The sequence below is a fragment of the Balaenoptera borealis genome (genome assembly GCF_965194805.1).
Source record: "Balaenoptera borealis genome assembly, chromosome: 1".
Lineage (NCBI taxonomy): Eukaryota > Metazoa > Chordata > Mammalia > Artiodactyla > Balaenopteridae > Balaenoptera > Balaenoptera borealis.
This window is the reverse complement of record NC_138860.1, coordinates 99,463,469-99,482,209: the sequence shown is the minus strand read 5'-3', so window position 1 is coordinate 99,482,209 and position 18,741 is coordinate 99,463,469. Positions and strand designations below refer to the sequence as shown.

The 18,741-nt window shown below is 38.3% G+C and overlaps 1 protein-coding gene across 2 annotated transcripts in view; it reads right to left on the bottom strand.

Annotated features, from left to right (window-relative positions):
• SLC25A24 (solute carrier family 25 member 24) overlaps positions 1–18,741 on the bottom strand; it is a 44,580-nt gene that overhangs the window by 6,420 nt on the left and 19,419 nt on the right. For both annotated transcript variants that reach the window (XM_082385515.1, XM_082385516.1), the window contains exons 4-8: positions 16,879–16,990; positions 14,781–14,939; positions 12,363–12,515; positions 5,832–5,939; positions 4,178–4,345 (exon numbers count right to left, since the gene is read on the bottom strand). In XM_082385515.1, coding sequence (XP_082241641.1) covers positions 4,178–4,345; positions 5,832–5,939; positions 12,363–12,515; positions 14,781–14,939; positions 16,879–16,990 — 700 coding nt within the window. The remainder of the gene's footprint in view (positions 1–4,177; positions 4,346–5,831; positions 5,940–12,362; positions 12,516–14,780; positions 14,940–16,878; positions 16,991–18,741) is intronic.

Here is an 18,741-nt window from a genome sequence, read left to right as displayed (position 1 = left end):
CACGTTGGGCAGGTTCATTTGGCTCCCTCAATTAAAATTCAAATTGACCGCAGTCAGCCTCTTCCTAACATTAAACAATATTCTTTAAATCTTGAGACCTTAGCAGGAATTAAACCAATCATAGAGGAATACAAAACACAAGAACTCATAGTCCCCTACACTAGTCTCTGTAATACACCCATTCTCCTTATTAAGAAACCCCACAGAGGAGAATGGAGATTTGTCCAAGATTTGAGGGCTATTAATAACATTGTCATCAATCATCATCCAGTTGCCCTTTACCCTCATACCCTTTTAATGGCAATACCTACAGAGAGTAAACTTTTCACCATAACTGACCTCTGTAGCACCTTTTTCGGCATCTCTGTGGATTGTGAAAGTCAAATTTTATTTGCTTTCATGTGGGAAGGACAATACACCTGGACTGTCATGCCACAAGTCTAGACTAAAAGCCTTTCCTACTTTTTACAGATCCTAAAAGCAGATTGAGCAGGTGTCATTTTTCTGTAAGTGTCCATCCTTTTCAATAAGTTGATGACCTTCTTTGCTCCTCTTCCAACGGGGCAAGTGAGCAAGATAGCGTCCATCTCCCCAAGCTGTTAGCAACTAAAGGTCATAAAGGTCTCTAAAGAGAAATTACAACTTGTTCAAACACAGGTCAAATACCTAGGACTCTTGATCTCAGATTAAGGACTCCTTTAAGACCCTAATAGGATTCAAAGTGTCTTGAATTTCCCATAGCCACAGACCAAAAGACAACTTTAAAGATGTTTCGGGCTGACTGGATACTACAGAAACTGGATACTTAATTTTTTAGTTGCCCAGCCTCTCAAAGCTTAAAGACCAGATCCTTTAGAGTGGGAAGAAAACGTCTTTAGGGCTCCAGAACCTGAAAAGTGGACTTTGCAGTCCCCTGTTTTAGGACATACTAATTATTAGCTTCCCCTTTTCCACTTCATGTACGAAAGAACAGAAATGGCTTAGGAGCGCTTACTCAAAGGCACAGAGGTCAACACCAACCCCTTGGATATTACACTCAACAATCAGACCTGTAGCCAGAGGCCTTCCTCCAACATGAGAGCTATTTCAGCAGCAACAGCACTTACAGCATCAACTGAGGAAATAGTTATGGGCTCTCCACTCACCATCTACGTTCCCCCATGTGGTAGGAGGTTTGCACAATTCTCATCACACTCAACACCCTTCTGCAAGCTGTCTTACCCCACATGAAATATTATTACTAACTTCTCACATAACCCTTTCCCGCTACAACTTCAACCCTGCAACCCATCTCCCTTTACTTAGTGACAAAACTCCTCATGACTGTCTGACCCTGACTGATCAGTTATTAACCCTTAGAGCTGACTTACAAGAAACCCCTGTTGCTAACATTGAGATTTCATGGCTTACTGATGGTTCTTGCTTGAAAAATGGCAAAGGAAAATATTGTACTGGGTATGCAATCATCTGCTCCTTTGAAGTAACTGAGGCAGCTCCACTGCTGACCGCTACTTCAGCCCAGCAGGCAGAGCTCCATGGTTTAACTAGAGATTGCACCCTAGCAGAAGGTAAAACTGTGAATACCTATACAGATTGTCGCTTTGCCTTTAGGGTAGTTGATGACTTTGGCATGCTTTAGAAACCAAGAGGATTCTTAACCTCAGGGGGAAGCCAGATTAAGAATGAAAATTGGGTCAATAAATTGTTGGAATCGATCCAACTTCCATCTGTCCTAGCCATCATTAGGGTACCTGGGCATGCAAAATTAAATTCAGATGAAACCAAAAGAAATAACTTGGCTAATCAGGCCACAAGGACAACTGCCTTACAAGCCACCAAATCTCCTAGGAGTCATTTCCTGTGCCTCCCTGTTGCCCAATGGTCTAACCCTATGACACTGACTCCTTGAAATAACCACTGGAAATTAAAAATTCCCCCCGACATGGGACATGACTTTCTGGGACAGGTCCATCCCAGCAAAGTGAGACAAAGCAAATCTGTAAGTTGATTGGCAATGCTTTTAGAGAATGATCTTGATCAAAAGGGGGATATGTGACATAAGATGGAGTCACTTATGTCAAGGGGTTTTAAAATGAAGCTGGAAGGCCATTCAAGAGGTGGACCGTATGCCTGTCTCACCAGGTGGAACCATGAACGTATGAACTGGGCCACACCACACATAGTCCAAGGACTCTGCAAGAACACCTGCAACTTGTCACAGTAACGAACTCTTACCTCCCTCTGATAGCCTTAGCAATCAATCATGTTTAGCCAACTAGGTTCTGCCTTCAGCTCCAACTAAAATTCTTTGTAATGCAAACCTCCTTTCTTTGCCATTAAAAACCCCTGACTTTTACTCCCTAGCAGACACTGTTCAGATTGATACCCAAATCTGTGTGTACCGAATTGCAATTCTTTGATCCCAAATAAATGCATTGTGTTTGATTATTGCCTCCTAGGTTTCTTCAGGTTGACAAGTACAAGGAATGAATCTGTACTACCTACATCAGTCTCTTGGTTTTATCAATGTTAAATTTTAACAAACCAAAGAAAATGTGCCATTTCTGCTTATTTCTCTCTCCTCAAAAAAATCCCTAATATCATCTGCTAAGCTGAACAACTGTATCTGTAATAACCTTTTTTTTTCAGTTGAAGTACAGTTAATTTACAATGTTTTATTAGCTTCAGGTATACAGCAAAGTGATTCAATTATACATTCTTGTTTTCAGATTCTTTTCCATTATAGGTTATTACAAGACATTGAATATAGTTCCCTGTGCTATAGAGTAGGTCCTTGTTGTTAACTATTTTATACATAGTGGTATGTATATGTTAACCCCAAACTCCTAATTTATCCCTCCCACTCCCACTATCCCCTCTGGCAACTATAAGTTTGTTTTCTATGTCTGTGAGTCTATTTCTGTTTTGTAAATAAGTTCATTTATATCATTTTTTTAGGTTCCACATATAAGTGATATCATATGATATTTGTCTTTCTGTCTTTCACATAATATGATAATCTCTAGTTCTATCCATGTTGCTGCAAATAGCATTATTTCATTCTTTTTTATGGCTGAGTGATATTCCATTGTGTATAAATACATCTTCTTTATCCATTCATCTGTTGATGGACACTTAGGTTAACTTCCATGTCTTAGCTATTGCAAACAGTGCTGCTATGAACACTGGGGTGCATGTATCTTTTCAAATTAGAGTTTGCTCCAGATATACGCCCAGGAGTGGGATTTCTGGATCATATGGCAGTTCTATTTTAATTTGGCAAGGAACCTCACTACTGCTCTCCATAGTGGCTGTGCCAATTTACATTCCCACCAACAGTGCAGAAGGGTTCCCTTTTCTCCACACCATTATTATTCCTTTTCTCCACAGCAATTATTATTTGTAGACTTTTTAATGATGGCCATTCTGACTGTGTGAGGTGATACCTCATTATAATTTTGATGTGCATTTCTCTAGTAGTTAGTGATATCGAGCATCTTTTCATGTGCCTGTTGGCCATCTGTATGTCTTCTTTGGAGAAATGTCTATTTAGTTCTTCTACCCATTTTTTGATTGGGTTGTTCTTTTGATATTAAGCTATTTGTGTATTTTGGAAATTAATCCCTTGTTGGTAGCATCGTTTGCAAATATTTTATCCCAGTCCGTAGGTTGTCTTTTTGTTTTGTTTATGGTTTCCTTTGTTGTGCAAAAGATTTTAAGTTTAATTAGGTCCCACTTGTTTATTTTTGTTTTTATTTCCAATACTCTCGGAAATGGATCCAAAAAAATATTGCTGTGATTTATGTCAAAGAGTGTTCTGCCTATGTTTTCCTCTAGGAGTTTTATAGTATCCAGTCATACATTTAGGTCTTTAATCTATTTTTATTTTATTTGTGTATATGGTGCTAGAGAAGTGAACAACTATATCTGAATGTGAGAGTATTCTCTTCATTAATAAAGATAATTAACACGGAAATCTAATACAAAAGTGACCACAGGCATATGGGGTCTCATATTCAAGGAACTTGAAAAGAAAGATCAAAGAACACACCCTTGAATCTACTTTTGGTCACAAACTGTTTCCTGGTACATATACACCTCTCTATATAAACCCAAATTCTAACAATGAGAACTATTTAACTACATTTTCAGATTCAAAAGATTGCTACAAACTCACCTCATACACAGCAAGATCTATACCTGCATAAGGTATGATGCCTAATAAATTGGGAACATAACCTTTGTAAAAAGCTCCCATTTTTTCATGTTTCAAAATCTTCTTGGCACAATCAAACATCCCAGAGTATTGTCCAGTTTTGCCTACAGCCAGCCTGGTTTTCAGAACCTGGTTATGAAAGAATATAACGAATATTATTATTCACATCAATGCTATCATCACAGAATTCAAAAGAAGTAACTTTACAAAGAACAAATATCTAGCATATATTGTCACTCAAATGACTGTCCAGTATGTTGATGTGTTCGCTCTCACATATTATCTCTCTTAAGGGTCTAAGACCAGAGCCAAGAAGACCCCTTTTGCTGTAAAGATGATCTGAATTAGGGCAGTGGCAGAGGAAATAGAGAGAAGATAATATATTGACATCTTAACAAAATTGTGACGAATTAGATATGGAGGGTGGGGGAAATGGTAGCGTAAAGGATGATCCCAGTGTTTCTAGCTTGGAACTCGGGATGGGGCCAGCAGAGAAGAGGGAAGGTGATGCTATTAACTGAGATGGAGGATACAAGAGGAAGCCTAGGTATTGAATTAGGATATTTTTTGAGGGGTGTGTGGAGTAATATGAACAATCATATTAAGATGCCTGCAAGGAAAGCTATATTAATATGCATACCAAAAGGTGAAAACTAACAGTATTTCTTAAGTCTTACCAGTTATTGAAAAATGCTTTGTCATGTCAATAAAGATATCCACATCAACAATATTATTCTTGCTCTAAAGCAGGAGTTGGCAAACTTTTTCTACAAAGTAAATATTTTAGTCTTTGCAAGACTGAAATACCAGGTCTCTGTTGCATATTCTTTGGTTTTGTTTTTTTTGTTGTTGTTGTTTTTAAACCACCTTAAAAACGTAAAAATATAAAAACCATTCTTAGCTCAAGGGTTGTACAAAACAGTCCACAGGTCCATGGTTTGCTAACCTATGCTCTAATAAAAGGATGTCCAGTTAGGATTACCATCACCTAATCAAATTCTAAGGTTCCATTACGAACTTTATGGTACAGAAACTCTTTGGAGAGGAATGGGTGTTATAATTCTTATCAACACTATGGGAGCCAGCCCCCAAGATGGCCCCCAACTATCCCTGCCTCCTGGTATTCACACCATGTGTAGTCCCCTTCCACACTCTACCAGGGGCGGTCTTTGTGACCAACAGAATAGAGCAGATGTGACCAAAGATTGCAGTTTCTATCTTGGGTGCTCTCTTTGATAACTGATTTGGACAAACCAGCTACCATGTTGTGAGGATACTCAAGCATCCTATGGAGAGGACCCTGCGATAAGGAACTGATATCTTCAACCAACAGCCAGGGAAACCTGGCAACAAACACGTGAATAAGCTTGAAAACAGATCCATCCCCAGTTGAACCTTGCAGTGACTGCAGCCCGGCTGACACCCTGCCATAGGCTGTGAGAAACCATGAGCCACAGGAACCCAGCTAAGCTACACCCAGATTCCTGACCCACAGAAACCACGAGATTATAAATACTTGTTGTTTTAAACTGTTAATCTTGGGATAACTTGTTACACAGCAATAGATAATAATACAAACACCATTAATGCAATCAGACTTCACAATGGTACTTACCTCCAAAGGATAAATAAATGTCTGTGCAGTTGCTCCAGCCATGGAACCAGAAACGAATCTCTCTAAGGTTCCTACTTTTTGTCCTTCTTCAGTAAGCAACTTCTTGTACTGTGTAAATAAAGTTTTAAATGCACATTAATACCTGCTACAGAATGAATTGTGTTCTTCCCCCCCGCCCCCGACAAATTCATATGTTGAAACTGTAACCTCCAATGCGATAGTATTTGGAGCTGGGGCCTTTGGGAGGTAATTATGGTTTGATCATGAGGTGGGGCCCCTCTCTCTTTCTCTCTTTCTTTCACACACATGCTCACTCTCTCCCTCCTTCCTTCCCTACCCCTCACCCCTCTGTCTCTCTCCCCCCAACTTGTATGCACCAAGGAAAGGCCATGTGACCACACAGTGAGAGGGTGGCCATCTGCAAGCCAGGGAGAGAGCCCTCACCGGAAATCGAATTGGTCAGCACCATGATGACAGACTCCCCAGCTCTAGAACTGTGAGAAATAAACTTCTTTTGTTTAAACAACCCAGCGTACGGTATTTTGTTATGGCAGGCCAAGCTAAGACAATACAAAAATACAAATCAGCTCCTAGAAATCAATTGACAATATGATGTTTCTCAAAATGCACACACTGCATTAACAATATCTAACAGAAAAGCAAGGTTTGAACGCTAATACATTCAGTTTACTGGACAGTGATTTTCAAGTTAGAATTCCACAAAACACAGATGGTCCACAGAGGGGACCCGGTAGCTCCTTTGCTAAAACAGATTCATAACAACATTCTTCCTCAGATGCACAGGTTAATAAAGTGTTCACAGTTTTTAGATATTTTCCCCATAGTTTTCCTTTCTTTAAGATGAGTTTATTTTCACCAGTATAAGTAAAACTAATAAATAAGTGACAAATATTAACAAAACAACTTAGAAAAACAGTTTTTGTAGGTAATACATTCAACTATACTAACTTGTCGACCCCAGAGCCCGCCTGGCCCACCAGTACTAAAGCAACCGACATGGCTGATCTGGCCAAATGGGGAAATCTGGCACAAATGCAGCCGAAATACCGATAGGGCAGGATGTTAACATCATGGGCTCCACAGTCAGGCAGACCTGGGCTTGAACCCTAGGTCTTTGTGGCCCTGAGCAAGTTTATGAACATGTCCACATGCAGTTTCCTCATCTGTGATAACCCCAGTTTCACGGGGTTGTTGAAAGAATTCGATAAGATAATACATGTAACACAGCACAGTGCTGGGCAAATGGCAAATGTTCAGTAAATGTTATTGTTGTTGTTGTTGTTATTATTATTACAAATATATTCAATATTATCTTTCTACAACTTGGAGAGAAAATCTCTGTCCGAACACAGACTGTGGTTATAAGCCAGGCGAACCAGATTCCTTCTCCTAGAAATGTGAGGTGGGTCTACAGGTGTAATTAGGCACTGACACCTGAGGGAGAAATGGATAAAGCAATAGAGAAGCAGACACATGGAGAAGGGACAGGTCAGTGAGGTTCCACTTTCCGCACTTCCTGAGGCTCCTCCCCTTAATGCCACAGGCACCTCCACAGCGACCCCCACCTCCAGCCTGCTTCCCTGAGCCAGCCAGTCTCTGTTCCTTGGGATCCAAAGAGCCCAATGCCAAAACACAGGAATACTTTCTCCTAGTAAAACTGTGTTTCTCTGCTCATGATAAAAATTAAATATATTATAATTTCACAAAGTTCCCCAAATAGCAGATATCCGCTTACCCCCAAAGATCAATGTTTCCACAGGCTCTATTTCCTGAACTGCACCAGAATGTTAACCAAAACTCCCTTCTGCGTGGGCCCTATTAATTTTCCTGCATGTCAGATTATCACAATCATTAAATATAATGTATTGAAAACCTTCCTGCATATGAACAGGAACCTCGGAGACATCGTTTACATTGTGTACCCCCATCCCAAAAGCACCTATCAAAAGTACTCTTTAGTGATTGGTGAATAAATATTTGAAGTGTAGGGGTTTGGGGCTCCTGCACCCCAGAACATACAATGCACAAAGGGAAGAGTTGAGGACAGAGAGCCTGTACAGGGTTAGGCAAAGGGACAGGTGCTTAACACTATGTCACCAAGCTTAATTCCTACCCCAGAAAGGAGGTTACAGTCACAGAGACTTTAAGTGGCTTGCTCAAGGCCACAGAATTTGACTTTCTCAAAGATGACTTAGCTGGGCTCTAAAAGCCAGCCTGAAATCCTTTTCAGGATTTCAATTTTCTTCCTTTCTTTCTTTCTCTCTTTCTTCCTTCCTTCTTTTCTTTTCTTGTTTGTTTTCTTTTCTTTCCTTCTCTTCCTTCCTTCCTCCCTCCTTTCCTTTCTTTCAATTTTGTTTGTTTCTTTTTTTCTTTCTTTCCATCCATCCTATCTATCTCAACTTTCTCTCCATTTGTTAGAATACCTATTTCAACCTTCTCCATTCTCCTCCAGCTTCCAATACCACTTCCTCCCTCATTCTCAAAAAAAGTCCTTTCTTGGGAACTCAAGGAAGAACAGAGAGGCCACCAGGCAAGGATATCTTGGTATTCCTGCCCAGTTCCCACAAAATCACCTGCATCCACTTATATCTTTTTCTTCCCGAGCTGACATGAGAAGAGTCCTCCACACAGCCAAAGGCTAATCCTGCCAGCAGGCTGGTTAGTACCCATTTCTCCCCCAGCCCCTCCACCCCCACTCCCTACTCCACACACATACTTCCTCTGAATACCTGCTGCACTTGTCATCAGTCTCTCTCACTTATATTTTTTAACCTCCTTCTTTGTATTGACATGCTTCCTTCAGCCACAGGCATGTCATTAAAATAAAACGTATCAAAACCCAACATCCTTCTAACCTATCACTCTCTCCTTCTTCTTTTCTCCTTCCCTTCACTGAAGTCAAGCTCCTGACAAAGCTGTCTACTGTCCAGTTTTCTTCACCTCCTGCTCACTTTAGCTCATTTCAATTGGTTTCTCATCTCATTACTTCACTGAAACATTTATACCAAGCTTTCCTATCTTGGAGCTGGTAAATTCTGAAAGATAAACTTTTTATTGTATTTAGTACCCTGCAGTATTTGACCCTTCATGAAACCCTCTTCTTCCTCTGACTTCCGGGCCATCGCTTTCTCTGGATTTCCTCCTGTCTCTTTGGCTGCTCCTTCTCAGTCTCCTCTACAAGTTTCTCCTACTTCTCCCTGGGCATGTCCCCAGAACTGTTCTCATTCTATAAGCCTTCCTGAGGGCTCCATTCCAAAGGCTTCACCTCAATCACAACCTCCCTGTCCTACTGGACAGCTCCTTGTACGTGTTACAGAAATAGCTCAAACCCAGCATGTCCAAAATGCAACCTGTCATTTTACCTCAAAATCAGTTCCTCTTGTTCCTCTTATTGTATTCTCTACATACTTAGTTGCTCAAGTTAGAAACCAGAGTATCACCCTGGATTCCTCTTTCTCACCTCTACATTCACTCAGTGAGTTCTGTTGTTTCTATTTCCCAAAATAGCTTTCAGTTCATTTCGGTTTTTCTTCAGTCACTACAGCCGTCTCCTTATACTGGTACTCATCATTTCTTACCTGAATTCCTGAAATATTTCCTTAAATAGTCTCCCTGCCTCAAGTACAGCCTCACTCTCTTCCAATACCTCTCCACTCTTTTTCCACATTGATCTTTCTTAAATGTAAATATAGTTATTCCACTTCCCTAGGTAAGATTCTTCAGTAACCCCCTCACCACATTCAGGATAAAATCTAGACTCCTATCACATTTGGCTCCTGCCTATCTGTCCAGCCTGCTTTCATCATCATCTTCCCAGACACACACTCCACTACACTTAAGCCTAGTGAACCACCTTCAGCTTCCTTAGTGAGTGATGCTCTCCTGTGCCAACATTTCTGTCCACAGGCTGCTGCTTCTGCTCAAATACCCATCTTCCCCTTCATCTTAATGGACTTAAGACTCATGCTCAGGGGCTTCCCTGGTGGCGCAGTGGTTGAGAATCTGCCTGCCAATGCAGGGGACACGGGTTCGAGCCCTGGTCTGGGAAGATCCCACATGCCGCGGAGCAACTAGGCCCGTGAGCCACAACTACTGAGCCTGCGCGTCTGGAGCCTGTGCTCCGCAACAAGAGAGGCCGCGATCGTGAGAGGCCCGCGCACCGCGATGAAGAGTGGCCCCCACTTGCCGCAACTAGAGAAAGCCCTCGCACAGAAACGAAGACCCAACACAGCCATAAATAAAACCCAAAGTTTAAAAAAAAAAAGAAAGACTCACGCTCCTTCAATGAGGATTTACTGGCACTGGGCAAGGTGCTGGGAACACACACCTGAAAACAGATCCTGCCTAAGGAAGCTCACAGTCTCCTTAAGAAGAGAGATAAGTACTGAGATCAGAATTCAGTGTGAGAGTGCTAACAGAGGGAAACAAAGGTAAGATGTCCTGGAGGAAATAACTCCCGAGCAAAGTCTTGAAAGATGTTCACCACCATATGACCTACAGGAAGAGGAATGGTGTGTGTGTGTGTCACTGGAGCGGGGGGTGGGGGAGGGATGACTGTAAAGTACCCCTGGGATATGTAAGCGGAGATGCACAGATATGCAGTGCTCAGGTGGATGTGCAGGTATAGAGATGAAGAGAAAAATGTTAGAATGGAAAGCAGTTAGAATGCAGATGGCAGCTGAAACCATGAGAACACAACACCATACTGCTACCCTGTTCCTGATACAATTGAACTGCTATGGCAATGAGGACCCAAATGGACCGCAGCTTTATCCCATGTTGATGTGTTTAAGAGAGCTACGTACCAGGCTGAAAATATCCTTTTCTTCGTTTTCTAAGCTATTAGTTATTCAATGAACAAGACCTACTTGAATACAGAAGTGAGCTAGTTAGGTACTCTGGGAAATTTGAGAATATATATGGCATAACATTTATCCCAAGGTAGTTTACAACTCACTGGGAAAAACAATGGGTTTTCCATTATCCGGTGGAAAATTGGATATTCTGTAAAATAGTACTCTAAGGAAACCAGGCAGGAGAGGCATCGGTTTTGGTTGGGATGCTTAGGAAATGCTTCTCATAGGAAGCTGGGCTTAAGAGAGCCCTGAGGGATGAAAGGACCTTCAGCAGGGGGCAGAAAATGGACAGGCATAATAGGTCCCAGAGACCACAAGAACTCTATACCACACTGCGCAGAGAGCTTTCTCTTGATCTCTAAGAAAAGTTAGCATGCAGAAATTAAAATATTGGGAAGAGGCCTGAGAAATGAGCCTGGCTGGATGCCTGTTGGTAGTGTTCAAGGTAAGAACCTGCTAAGTAGCATAAAGTATAATACATACATTTGCTTGCAATAATACGGACTTTCAAAAATACTGACTTCCTGCATATGGAATAATGGTTTTATACTTGAATACTTATTTATTTTAGGGTCTGGTTTTCCTATCATAAAATCCAAGTACGTGATCAGAATAACACACAGGTATCTAAAATGCTAGCCCTTACTAGTCGTGATATGTATCCTCAAACATTCACAGAAGGAAAATATACTTCCCAAAGATAAGCTGTAATTAAAGTTATGGAGGCTAGATTTTCTTCAGTGTTTTCTTTGTTTCTCTATTTCCTAAGCCAAGAAAAAAACACCACTAGACTTTGTAATCTTCTCAAGAGTATTCTGTTGCTCAAGAACAAAATGTTCTCCAAAATTATCAAAAATCTATTTGAAATAATACAAAATATAAGGTGGGGTTAAATTTCAAGGTTCTTATCGTCTATGGTTAACAATGATGGAAGAAATAGTGGAAAGAATAATTTTGTGCGTGCTTACCTAGACAATTCTGCTAATGACAAAGAGAAGCCAAACTCTAAAATCCACTACTGTATTTCCTCTTAACACCAAGTTATGCTGAAGCAGCATCCTAATATCTAAGCGTCCTAAACAATCTAAGTCACCAGAGAAGTTGATTCAGAAGAAAATGCATTCACTCATTTACTCATTCACTCACTCATTCTACACTTACTGAGCACTTATCACATGCCAGGCTCTGTCTAAATGCTGGAGTGCATGGAGAAGAAGCCAAGCCCCTGCCTTCATGGAGCTTTCACTCTAAATTCAACTCAATTTTATAGCAATGTCAAATTACACAAAGGACTTCAACTTAAAAGTTTTCCTTCCAGATGCTGGGTGGGGATACTTTCACAAAAACTTATGTGCAGCTTCTATTCTGAATTCAAAATGAATAACCTAAAATCTTACGTTTCCTTTAAGAACTACTTAGAAAAGAACACAAAAGTCTTTTTAAGTAATATGAAATTTAGAAGCCCAGAATTGAGTCATGAGGGATCTCTGAGGTTATCTAGTCTAATCTCTTATAAGAGAAATTCCTCATAGAGCATATGTGGAAAATTATCATGTATTAAAATAATAATCTAAAAAGCATTGTATGATAATTGTTATTGAATCAGTTCATTCACTCCCCTTTGTTAACAAATTCCACAGGTAATAACTATTACCTGTTCATATGCCCAGAACTTAACAGCTGTCTCAGGAGCAATTTTAATGACATTTGTACCATTTCCTCTCCAAAGCGAGCGGATACCTCCCTCTTTGACCATCTGTCGAAAGCCACCATATATGTTCATTTTCTCTGATTTTGAACCATGGACCTAAAAACAAAAGCAAAACGATATTAAATACTGGTGGGATGTTATTATTACTATTTCTAAAGTAACCATACAGTCCACTCTCTTTTCTTCAGTATTATTTATTACTGCATGAAGATGTATTTGAAAATAGAATATAAAAGGTTGAGAAAATATATAATGGGAAGAACTATTACCATCATTTTAGAATCCTGACTCAGAATCTAAAACTAAGAAAAATCGTAGCCCTCAGTGTGGGAAAGCAAACAGAGAAGGCATGATCAAAAGTAAAATTATGAACAACGTTCATAAGATAAAATGAACCAATTTATTATTTATTAGGCTATGGAACACCCTTTGGAACATGAGCAAGTTCAGTGTAAGAAAAATTAGAAAAATATACTGAATGTAATATATTATCCCTCCCCCTGAGAATACTGACATGAAATATAAATGGGACTCAAAACAATCTGGATGTTATGTTTATCAGAGCCATAGAGAATAGAATACACACAGCCTGACACCAAAAATAAAAATTGTAACTTCTACAGCTTATCTCGAAGTCTCATGTACCAACTGCCTAACCCAGTGAATATCGATGAATTACCTGGCTCATATTACCGATGTGATAGTTGTTTAAATAAACGAGACATTATGCTTGCCTCTATATAAAACTGACTAAATCTAATAAACCAAAAGTAATTAAAGAAGTCAGCTATTCTTCTGATTGTTTCTGCTTACACAAAATGAGTGGCTACTATTAAAAAAAAAAAAAAACAAGAAGGGAGGAAGGGAGAGGCTGAAGACTAAAGGTCAGCCATGAGGGCAGTGTGTGATCTAGTCACAATAAAAACTCTGGACACCAAAGAGTCAGGTGAGCCTCCTTGGCTGGCGTGCAACTCTGTGCATATTGTCACATACCAATGTCAGGAAATAATACATTCTGACTCTCTGGGGAGAAAACAACAGAAACTCTGCATTTGGTACTTCTTTGGAAGCCCTATGCTCTTCTTTCCTTGGCTGATTTTAATGTATATCCTTCACTGTAATAAACCATAACCATGAGTATAAAAGCTTCCAGTGAGTTCTGTGAATTAATGAATCTGAAGGTAGTTTGGGGAAACCCCTGAACTTTCAGGAACTAAAGTCTAAATATATCCATTTTATTTTAAATAAACTTCACAATAAAATATGACAAAGGAAAAGATGAATGCTTATTCAAGCTCTCTCAAAGTCAATTTACTATTGTTCCTAAAGAAAAACATACAGGCCAATTCCTTCTCCTTTTTTTTTAAAGCAGTATCTTTACCCCTAAACCTATTTTGAGATGTAGGTACATTCTCAATGGATGCTAGTTTAAAATATTGTCAGAAATCATTTTGTACAGAAATCTAAGGGCACATATAAAAAGTGCTGACCATAGGTATAACAACACAACTTTTAAAAACCTTTTTTAAGCAGCTAGTATATTCTAGCAGGGTGTTCCAGCCTACCAGGCATTTTCACATACCTTACATTATTTAATTCTTACAACCACCCTTGTTAGATATTCCTATTCCCATTCTAGAATGAAGGAAAATGAGGCCTCAGGGGTTTCATGCAGTTTGAGAACCATGAGCTTTAGAGCCAGAAATACTCCATTCCTTGTCTAATTTGTTGTAAAGGAAAAGTTATTTAACTCTCTGAGCCTTGTGTTCTCCACAGATAATATGAGGATAAAATCCCCCCATGTTGGGTTACTAGAGGATTAAATGGGTTACCATAATGAGCACCAAATAAATATTAATCCTTTCCTTTCCCTCTTTCTTTCCACTCTGACCAGCCAAGGCTACACTGCTAGTAAATAGGAAAGTCAGCTTATAAACCCAGGTCTTTCCTGCCAACCTCAGCTTTAGAATAGTTTTTTAAGTTACATCCTTCTTCCAAGATTCTAGATTTCAAAAAAACCCTCTTTTGAGAAAGAACATAAAATATAAGGAAAATATAAGTAATTTAAGGAGAACCCTACAATAATGGCTAGAGATTTTCTTTTCTAATTAAACATTTGAATAGTCACAGAAAGCCAAGATTAAAAGTTCATCACACTCACGTACCAACAATTTAAGGTTTGGTCAAACACTGAAATACTTAACATGGACTGAATTTAGGATTAATAGCAATAAAATTGAGAGATTTCTTTTTAAAGGTATGACTATCACTGTGAAATTTTTGAACTTTTATCAAAGCACCACATTTCTCATTGTTTCAGAATATTTTGTACAAACTTAGACAGAAGATCGCAAAGCTCACCTGCATCATGACTTTCAGACGATCCAAAGGGGCAGTGCTTGTTCGAGAGATGGCACCGGCAACACCTCCTGCCAAAAGCTGCCTCCACCACTGCCCCGACTTCTTTTCATCTTCCGTGAATTCATCTGGAATAGTTAAACTATCTCCTATGTCAATACCCTGTTAAAATGGAAGAAAGAGCCCCAGGCTCCATCAATTAAAGACAGATCATTCCAGAAGGTTTGCTTCTTTGAAAGAATTACGTATTATTTTATAATTAAGATCAGCTTCAATCCTTAGAAAGTAATATATGAACCAATCTGAGCATATAGGCAATTATAAGTAGCCTATTCACGCTAAATGAAGTACAGTATCAGTCCACAAGAAATGAAAATTAACAGTAATTACAAATTTACAAAACCAACAATTAAAACTTTTTTCTTAATAGATTCAGAATAACTTTTCTCTTCTAGGTCTAAGTCAGAATGAAAGAGCAGCATTTGATCAGAGGTAGTGAATCCTTAGCTACAGAAAGAAAATAATTTGTCAGTTCTTCAAAGATACACACTTTATCTCAAAATTATATCCACATTATACTTTATAACATGATATGTGCTCTAAATATGTACATAAAAATTAAATTAAAACTGTAATTTGAGTATCCCTAAACTCACTTCCTATATAGACTGTCTGTAAATATTTTTATAAATCTGACTTGTCATTTAAAACATGCAATAGATTCTATATAAAATTTAGCTTACAGGGAGGTATTGTTTAAAATGATCTACCTTCCAATCTTCTCTAAATATTACTATAGGTTACAAACATAGCTTGACAGAAACAAAATTCTATAATAATATTTTTACAACTTTATTATCTAAATGATTCTAGTGTAAAAGATTTTATAGGTAAGAGTGTCAGGGTAAGGAGTTTTGCTATAGTAGTGACGCTCTATTTCTTCATTTTACTATCAATAAAATGGATACATGATTTTAGTTTCAACTATTACTATCTCCAAAGATACAATAAGAATTTGATTATGTAAATATGACTTCACATAAGTAAAAAATTTATCAAGGCAACTGAACTACAAATATAGTATTATTTTATACTCATAGTTGAAAAGGCATTAGTCACCAATAATTCTACAATGCTCTAGGTAAGTTTAGGCATTGTTACTAGTAACAATGTGAACTCTAGGCTTCATTTAGTGCATATAAAATGTACTGAAATCCAGGAATACATATAGAAGTCAAGCCCATTAGAAAAATAAAAATTCCCTCAAAGAGTTCCCATTGTTTTCAGGAACAGATTGCAGAATGAAATGAATTTCATTTACCCCAGGATATTTCAGTAGGATATTAATGAAATTTAATTAAAATTTGAAAGTTTAGAAGAATACAGATGGATAGGTGTGCAATACTAAGCAGATGAGCCAAAGATTTTTTAACCTTCCACGATTATTATTATAGGTGCCTTAAGCCAGAGATAAATGTAGGTGGTTGACTGAACAAGCAAGTTTCAGAAGGGATCTTTGGTCATTATCAACCACGAGGTACTGAGATTATTTAGGCAATATATTATCTATAAAAAGTAAAATCCCCGGGACTTCTCTGGTGGCGCAGTGGTTAAGAATCCTCCTGCCAATGCAGGGAACACGGGTTCGATCCCTGGTCTGGGAAGATCCCACATTCTGCGGAGCAACTAAGCCCGTGCACCACAACTACTGAGCCTGCGCTCTAGAGCCCGCGAGCCACAACTACTGAATCCTGCGTGCGTGGAGCCCGTGCTCCACAACAAAAGAAGCCACTGCAACAAGAAGCCCACGCACCTCAACAAAGAGTAGCCCCCGCTCGCCGCAACTAGAGAAAGCCCACCCGCAGCAACGAAGACCCAACACAGTCAAAAATAAATAAAATAAAATTAATTAATTAAAAAAAAAAAGCTTTAATATACTCTGAGTATACACTTAACAGAATACGTAGAACTCTACAAGTTAAAGAGCTATTGAGACTTGGGTACCATGGCCCATAAGTGTTACACAGTGCTCTTGGATGATAACCATACCAATTGCTTACAGCTCCAAATAAGTATAAATTAATACGTAAAGCGTACTCACAGTAGAATGTTTCCAGAAACGGATAATTTCCTCAATGTCTGTAACAGGGTTAAATAAGAAGTAGTCTCTCCATTCATTCCAGTCCACTGTCATCGTCCCATCAGCATCGATGCTGAAAACAAAAAGAAGCTGATTAAAGAACAAAATTAAATGTATAAATAAAACTAACATTATTGGCCATGTTGAAGAATGACAGTTTCTCTTCCAACTTAATATTCTTAAAAGGTTTTTGGAAATGGCAACAAGCATTTGATGATCTGTTTTAATCATTTAGATAAAAATAGACCCCCAAATTACAGGTCTCACTAAAGGTTACTTTTGGTGCTCTGTCAAACTCCAAGTCAATGAGCTATCAAACACTAATGCTGGAAGATAAAATTGGGGGGTAGCATTGAATGAATTTATGATCCATTTTTTCTTACACTGGCTCAAGAAGATAGTTCTTAATGTTCTGTTGTTAACATTTGGATGTGACTTCAGAATATACTCAAAATACACTATCAATTTCCTTCTCCAATTTTCTCTAAGCTAAGAAAATTACCAATGATTGTAAAAAATAAAATCAAACTTGGTGATTGGGCCTTCTGAGTCTTAAGAAATCCTGGTACCTTATCTTCAACATTTAAAATTAACATATTGTAGCCTTGGATATTTTTCATTAACTTTTTGCTTATTTTAGTAGGTTCTTGGCAATAATGTCATTTGTACCTGTTTATTTTCCTAAAAGCAACTTTAAACTGCCCAGGATTTTGACAGTTTTGTTCACTACTGTAGACCCAGCATCTAAAGTGGGCAGTACAAAGAAAGTGCTCACTTATTTATTGAATTAATGAATATATCTGAAAAAACAGTTTTGGTGTCTCCTCTGAATTTTATATTTATTCTATGACTTGTGTGAAAGTGATGCATAAAGATGGCAGTCAGATAAAACGCTATTTTCAGATATTTATGATTATATTTTCCAGTGCCACTTTTAACTTTGATTGCATACATGAAATTACACTTAAACTTTCAATTGTCCCAGCACACAGGTGTTAACATTCCATATTTGCATAAGAGTCCTAGTTACTACTGATGTTTATGACACTATTCTTCTGGGTTAAAATATTTATAGCTCTATTTTTTAATCGCTATTTTCTATTTTAATGCAATTGTTTATTGTCTGACCCTACCCCTCAACCCCCCACACACGCACGCAAGCATCCTCCACAAGGCAAGGATTTTTTATTTTATTCACTGATATGACCAAAGTGTCTAGAACAGTGCCTGGTGCAGAGCAAATATTTGTTGAATGAATAAATGAATTCCAAACTCTGCAGCTTAAAGCTACAGAACACTTAGTGTTGACAAACTTCTTAAATAAGATAGTCTCACTGGGGGTTTAAATTGCGTTTCTCTTCAACTTACTAACGAAGTTGAGCATCTCATCATATTCATCTGCTATTCGTGTTTTTCCCCTTGTGAAATGCTTGTTCATATCTTTTGCCCATTTTTCTAATGGGTTGTGTTTTTTTCTTAAATATGTATAGTTCTTTATATAGTTGATTTAATCCTTCAAGTTATAAATTAGCAAGTACCCTCTCTCTGTCTTTTCATTTTATTTATAGTGTCCATGAATAGATGCTCTTGATTATAATACAGCTGGATTTATCAATCTTTTCATATATGGTTACTGACATCTGTAGTTTTTTAAAATATATTCTTCCCTATACTGAGATATAGACATTTGCTTCTTTTTCCTCTAAAGGTATTGCAGTGTAACTTTCACATTTAGTTTGATTTTTTTAAATTGAAGTACAGTTGATTTACAATATTGTGTTAGTTTCAGATGTACAGCAAAGTGACTCAGTTATACGTATAATT